A 7,473-nucleotide genomic window follows, 5' to 3' on the forward strand; every position below is an offset into this window, starting at 1 on the left:
ATATTAGGGTCTATACTACGAACTGAACCAGCATAGGCAAGTTTTGTCATAAGCCATTACAATATTCAATTGCGAAGCTTAAAAAAACCGGTGAAGAATGTAGCTAAAATCATCAGTCCCCATTATGTGGGGACTGTACCAACACGGGTACTTGTACAGAAAATGTTTGTCAAAGGTTGTAGCACCCATTACGAACTTTAAATTTGATACAAATCCGGCGAAGAACGTCACTAAACTCATGAAAATACCGAATATCGGGAGGAACCGTAATATGGGGGCTATACGAAGACGTGGATCTGCATACGAATTTTTTTGCCATAGATTGTAGTATTAATTAAGATCTTCCAATAAGAAATTTGAATCGATTCCGGTAAATAATGTGGCTAAAATCATGAAAATACCGAATACAATTCTATGGGGGCTATACGAAGACGTAGACAATTTTCTGTCTTAGGCTGTACTATCCATTACGAACTTGAAATACCGAATTTGAAACATTTCCGGTAAATAATGTCTCTTTATTCACCAAAATAACGAAAATAGGGAGGTACAATTATATACCAAAACGTGGACCTACAATTCAATATCAAAAGTCTTTGCAGACATTTGAGTAAAATTTTATCAACCGACTTAATTTTGTTCGGAAGATAGAGTAATTTCCACAGACAGACGGACATCGCTAAATCGTCATAGAATTTTATGCTGATCAAGAATATATATACTTTGTGGGGCCCAAAATGTATACTTCGGGGTGTTACAAACGGAATGACATACTTAATATACCCTCCATACTTTGGGGGGATATAAAAATTTAAAATTCGGTAAATACTTCTTATGACAAGTTCATGTTAAAAGTGTGGATTGGATCGCAGACTCTATAGGTTACTCTTTCTTGTCTATTAAAGTCAGTTTTGACTACGCTCACCTAACTAATTAAAGGGTTAAGGAGATTACTGAGGCTGTCTTAATACCATTTGAATAAAGTTTTGATTTTTCAGACTTGGACATATCTTTTTTTAGAAAAAATTGAAATAATAACTCAGCATATGGTTGCCTATCCTTTGAGCCAGAAAAAAATTCCTCGGTTTCGACTTCCTTGTATTTTTTGAAGGTTAAATTTTAGTCATCGTATGTATCTGACCAGAGTAAACATTTCCTGGCTGCTGCCTTAGTATTATTTACGAAATGGATTTCTTTAGTGCCTTCTTTGACTAACGTCTTTTCATACTTTATTTTCCATTATTTTGCTGCCCCGTTCATATTTAATTATTTGAGAATAAAACAATTCTACTTCTTGTTGCAATAGTTTATTTTCTTCATAATCAAATCACACTCAGTCACACAGTTTGTCAACGAAACTAACACAACGCACGATCGATTTGGTGGAATGATGATTGTATCTCTTTTTCGAGGTTTCCATATTTTTTTCTTGCATTTAACTATTTATTGCTTAATTATTTACAATATCCATTTTTTCCAATTCTCCTTGCTCGGCACCCCGGTTCAACAACAGTCTTTAATATAAATACATATATATATATAAAAATATACAAACGTTTTTTTCCGATGTGGATACATTGTCAGATTATGCTCACGGATGATAGTAACGATAAGCAAATTGTTCAATAAATCTAGGACGAGCACATGTTAGCAAATTATAATTAATATCCAACGATTGATATTGTTCCAGAGATTTGCGAGTTTTTTGTAACAGTTCGCCGGCATCAAATTTGAATTTTTGCGATGAACTTTTGCCCAAAAATGTGTCAACCAAGTGGGTCCAAACTGAGACGGAATTATTTTCATTGTCTTTGGTTGGAGGGGAATGCATGAGATTGGTGCCCACACTAGAGGCTGTTGGCGAAGTTGTATTTGTTATAGGGGAATTGTTGTTCTTATCCGTCGCAGTGGGATTTTTCTTGGTGGTATCTGCTTTAGCCTTAGACTCTGTAGTTTGTGTAATTGTTTGCCCTCCTTTTTTGTTATCTCCCTTTTGTTTGGTATTTATATCGGACATTAGCTTTTGCAATTGTTCAAAGGTATCTGTGACACGTTTCTCAGCTTCCACAATCCGTTTGGCATAGGAAAATTCCTTTAAATGTTGCGATACATCCACATGTTCATTGGACAATTTTTGAATTTCTTGATCTGTAAGCAATGCTTTGAAATTACCCGGTTTTTCCTCAGAGCCATTAATGAGGATTTTCAATAGGAAATTTTGCATTTCGGTGGTATTTGTTAGCGATTTGGAATATTCCACATAAAGTTCAGTCATTTTATTCCATATAATATTATTGGTGACATCAGTTTGATCTCCCGCCAAGACCATCAGGACCTTTTCCACCATTTTGCTGTCAAAATCATCAAGCACATGTAAATTGAATGTCATCAATAGTTTCATATTCATTTGATATTTATGTTTTAAGACATATATATCCCACAGGGTTTTGGTGGTACTGCTGTATTCTTTTTGCGTAGCCGATCCCAGATATTCGGTCACGGTCTTATCAAAAAGTTTTAGACTTAAAATATACGATGGATCCAAGGTAAAGTTCTTTAAAAATTTCACAGTGTAATCTAAAACTTCCTGGGGATTTTTAAAATGCTCACGTCTCTTGGCAAAGAAATCTTGTAAATCTGAAACCGTTAATTGATTGCGAAGTTGCGAGCCATCAATGGTTGGTGGTGCTCTGGTCATGGTAATTTGCTCATTTTTAACCCGTTCAAATGATTCTACCAAAATATCTCCAGCTGGTTTATTGTTTTCATCGAAAACCTCAATATCCACTGCCATGCTGGGTTCCTGTGGAGGCTGTGGTTTTCCAGCTTTGGCGTTTGGTCTCGTTACTCTCTTCACGGGTTGCCGATTTACTGGGCGGGAACAATAGGAATCACTTTCTACCTTATCTTTTATATTTAAATCATAATCACTTTTGGCCAACGTCGAGTCGCTGAAGTTCTGCAAATCCAAACCATCGAACATGTCCTGTTTGTGATCATAACAACAATACAAAGCTGACATGTCAATGGGATGAGCTTCGGTATTGAATATATAAGGTCCTGTATTGATAACACATTGTCCGCCACCATTGCTGGCACCTAATTCTATGATTTCTCCCTTGGCAGCATCGTTGTGCAGGAAATTATCTTCATCGAAAAGTAAATACAAATATTTTGTGGTTTCCGACAGAAAGAATGACTCCATGCGATTTTCCTTTTCATGGGTGACCACATTACGTATCTAAAAATAGTCGACTGCTATGATTTAATTCAAATTATGCTATTACTTCTACTTACTGTGGCATATCCACATCTGGTTTTGGCACTATGTTCAATGGTTTGCAGCATACTTTCACCTAGCTCCAAAAGGAATTCATTTTTTGAAGCCCTATACAAATACATTGCCGATTCGACAAGTTCAGGGCGCAGGGGATAGCTCTCTCGATTAGCTGCAGCTTCACCAGTTGTTATGGTATAAAATTCGGGCAAGAAACCATATTTTCTCCAAACACTGGCATAATTTGCCATTGTCTTAATGGCCGGCGATCTATCGCCGATCATACTCAAGATGCCAGGCCAAAAGGATTCCAAAGATTGGAAAACCGGCAATGTAACCTGGCCCTTATTCATATTAGCCCACACATACCAGTCTTCATGGCGTAAATATTTATCTATTTGCTGGCGGGCTGTATGGAACATGTCCAACAATTCCGGCCTCTGTAATAATATTGCTCCCTTGACCATATACTCGAAAAGGGAATCGACGCCAGCACCGATTCCAGAATCTAAAGCTGTCCAACGACCACTTTGTACATCTATATGATTACCAAATAAGCCAATATTGGACCTCCTCTTCCACAGCGAGTGTAAATCATTCAAGGCCACTTCTTCGTAGATAGTATTTCCCGTCAAACGTGATAAGGTACCGAATTCCACCAGCAAAGTGCCAACCCCAGCTGTGCATGTTATGGAGGTTTCTCCCTTGGGAACACCATAACGTAAATTCACCGTACCATAAGGCATGCCGGTGGCCGTGTCAAAAGCCGGCAGCAAACGTTTGGCCACATCTTCGGCCATACGCAACAGCGGACCCTAAAAAAGAATTTTATTATTTCAAATTTACGAATCAAATCATTTTGCATACCTGACATGGCCATCCCTTCTCCAACTCTACTCCAGCCTTTTTGGACAATAAATGGGCAGATAGTAGACCTCCCACAATACGTATATTGGTTTCAAAAACCGACACATTTATATCTCTGTCAAAGTCCATTTTTTCCTCCAATAGCTTTGCTACTCTTCGGAACTCAGTGAAATTCCCCATTGTGGCCAGTGTATCCAGGGAATCAATCATGGTCAGGGAATAACTACCCCATGTATCTACTCCATCACACGTCAGCGGTCTCAGTTCATCATAATCTGAGGCATATTTCAAATATCCTTCATAGGCATGTTGAAACATGCCACGTACTTGTTCACTACAAAAGACAGACATGAATTAGCGATTTCAGAAGAGGGCTTCCAAACTAACCCACTTACCGTAACTCTAATTTTCGTTCTTTGGTATAGTGTTTCAAGGCGCGTACATAATTGGATTTGCTAAAGCTGCTAACATTCAGTATTGTAATAAGAATAAAAGTTCGCCATGCACAAGTTAGTAATGGAATTCTAATTCTGTTGCTAATTAACCACATTTTGATTTGCCAGTTTCACGTCGTTGATTTCCCCACGAACCTGGCATTTGTTTTTCTTGATTTTTGAATTATCGTTTGATTCTAATAGAATTTGTTGTATTATTTTATTGATAAATAAATCATAATATTTTTTAAATAATCCCGTCCAACAAACAAATGTGTCCAATTCCCTTGGTGTTGGTTGATTGTTCGTTGCGAGCGTGGAAACAAAAATGAAAAACGAACCGACGAAACGAATATGAAGGCCACAAAGGAATACGCGATAAAAAATAAACAGAAAGCAAAGACTTGGGTACTCTGTTGTTTACGAATGAGACGTGAGGAAAATTGAACATCTTCACTAAAGAGAGCGCGGAACTAGTTGTTTTAGCCTTGAAAACGTCAGTTGCAGTCACAACCCAGCGAACTATATTGTCCGAGATCGGACCGAAAGTAATATGGAGTGATTGGCATGTTTATCTTCATTGGAAATAAAGTCTGCCCGAACTTGCATGGATATTATTGGGACATTCTGAAGGAAAATTAGAGTTGTCGAACAAGACTTTTAACAGTTTTCGGCTTAAAGAAAGTTCTTAAGAAATACTAAAGTCTTTGTCGAATAACGCTCTGTGTCATAATGTAATGGAAAACATTTGTTGAGAATAAAGTTCAACTAAAAAGTCGAATAACTTCATAATTGTAAGCACAAATAAAAACATAAATAAACAGAATTCTGACATACTCGGTCAGATGCGTCGGAAAAACTTTAGACTTGGACCAGATGAGCCGAACATCCGTCATTTGGTTCGCTGGGTACTAACACTACCAACAACAACTCAAAACATATATGTGGTACGTTCAGTGATCATTTTAATACCGACATGTCCAAATTAGGGGTGTTCGGTAAATTCATAGTGGAATTAAGGACGTAGTCTTTAAATCGATAATGACAATTTGAAATTAATTTCAACTCTACTTCCATAAGAACTTGCCAAAACGAGTAAGAACCATGGTTCAATTGAATACAGGTGCATCGACGCACCTGCTGAACTGTCAAAACTACTTTGAAATTGAAAATTTTGAATGAAATATTTTTTCATAATAACCTCCGGTTTGTGTCGTATATTTTTTCTTTTGAAAAAAAAAATAAAATTTTTGACATATCAATGCTCCCAAGTCTTATAGTTCTTATAGGGCTTTTAGTATCTATTACTAAATCGTAAATGGTGTTCCTTTTTATACCCTCCACTTTGAAACGGAAGGACTATTAACTTTCCATTCCGCTTGTAACATTCCTAAATATTTATCGTAGACCCCATAAAGTATATATAATCAGTATAAAATGTCCATCTGTCTGTTGAAATCACCATAGATCCCACGTTATTTGAGCAACGATTTGTATTATGTCTAGGATGGTTTGTAATGAAAATCAGGTATATCGGTCCACGTTTTGATATAGCCACCATATAACGATACCTTCGGTATTTTGATAATTTTGGCCACATTTTTTCACGGATTTGCCTAAAAATTGGTATTTGTAGATCATAGGAGGTTATAACTCCGGTGGCAAAACACTGTATGTATAGGTTCACGTTTTGTATGGCCCTCATATAACGGTACCTCCGGTATTGTCACGATTTTTGCCACATTTTTCCACGGATATATCTATAAATTGGTACTTGGGGGTTATAATAGATTCCAGCTCCTGTGGAAAAACATTGTGTGTATAGGTTCAGGTTTTTGTATGGCCCCTACATAATGATACCTCCAGATATTCCGTATTTTGATGATTTATGCCACATTTTCCACGGATTTGTCTAGAAATTGTGATTTGTAGTTCGTAATGGTATCTCATATAGCGGTAAATCCCGATATCCGGCATTTTGATAATCCTAGTCACATTTACCCATAAAATTGTTTCAAATTTTGTTTTTAAGAAGATTTGGTTGATGATAATACTTGAAGTATAAAATTGTCTATGGAGATTCCCGTTTTGGTATGGCCACATACAACGACCTCACACACTTTATGGTTTTTTGAAAAGTTTAACAGCAAAACGGTCTTTTTTTATTTGTTTAATTCTATGATGCTCCCATGGTAAAATTAAGTGGGTCATTTCAAATAAGTGTACCCATCTCTGCCTTTTTTGTAATTTACCTTGTCAAATTTCAATGTAAATTAATCCATGGTACAATAAGGATTTAGAATAGCTTCGTAAAATAACAGAAATACAGCCCTGAGGCTATGCCCGCTTCCTGTCAGAATTATTCAAAATTATATCCGACAAGATGTTTTCATTTATTTGATATTTTTTGTTCATTTTTAAAATGAGTCAAATAGCGCGAAAGATGAATGAAATACCTGGAACACTTAGAAACAAATTGTAATCATCGGGGTTCCCATCTTTGATAATCAGCTCTAGAATACCTTTTAATTATACAATCTTAAGTTCTTCGCAAAGTCTCTGAACACAACTGTCAACATTTTATTCTATTAGGCCTTATCTGTCCATTTTTTCACCATGCAATCCTGCAATTCAGGGATCAATGTATTTATTTGGCATCTGTTAGATATGTCATATGTTACTAATAAAGTAGTAACAATTGAAATGAGCTTTGACTTAAAATATTCATTGAATCGGCATATCTATTTTTTCAAAATTGTATTTTTTTTCCTGAAAAATATTGAATTGAAGACGAATGACAATTCTATTAAAACTCTCCTACACTGAACATACTCACTCGAGAAAACACGTATGTCGCTCTTTGTTAGTACGCATTAATACAACTCTGTGAAGACG

The 7,473-nt window shown here is 36.4% G+C and overlaps 1 protein-coding gene across 1 annotated transcript; it reads right to left on the reverse strand.

Annotated features, from left to right (window-relative positions):
• Positions 1-1,291: 1,291 nt before the first annotated feature.
• On the reverse strand, positions 1,292-4,915 carry LOC131807055 (uncharacterized). The gene is made up of 4 exons (XM_059132079.1): positions 4,540-4,915; positions 4,145-4,478; positions 3,298-4,092; positions 1,292-3,241 (listed from the first exon to the last, which is right to left on the reverse strand). The coding sequence occupies exons 1-4, from the start codon at positions 4,692-4,694 to the stop codon at positions 1,592-1,594; spliced, it is 2,934 nt and encodes a 977-aa protein (XP_058988062.1). The 5' UTR covers positions 4,695-4,915; the 3' UTR covers positions 1,292-1,591.
• Between the last annotated feature and the right edge of the window lie 2,558 nt (positions 4,916-7,473).

Source organism: Musca domestica, unplaced genomic scaffold, assembly GCF_030504385.1.
Source record: "Musca domestica strain aabys unplaced genomic scaffold, Musca_domestica.polishedcontigs.V.1.1 95, whole genome shotgun sequence".
In the NCBI taxonomy this organism is placed as follows: Eukaryota; Metazoa; Arthropoda; class Insecta; order Diptera; family Muscidae; genus Musca; species Musca domestica.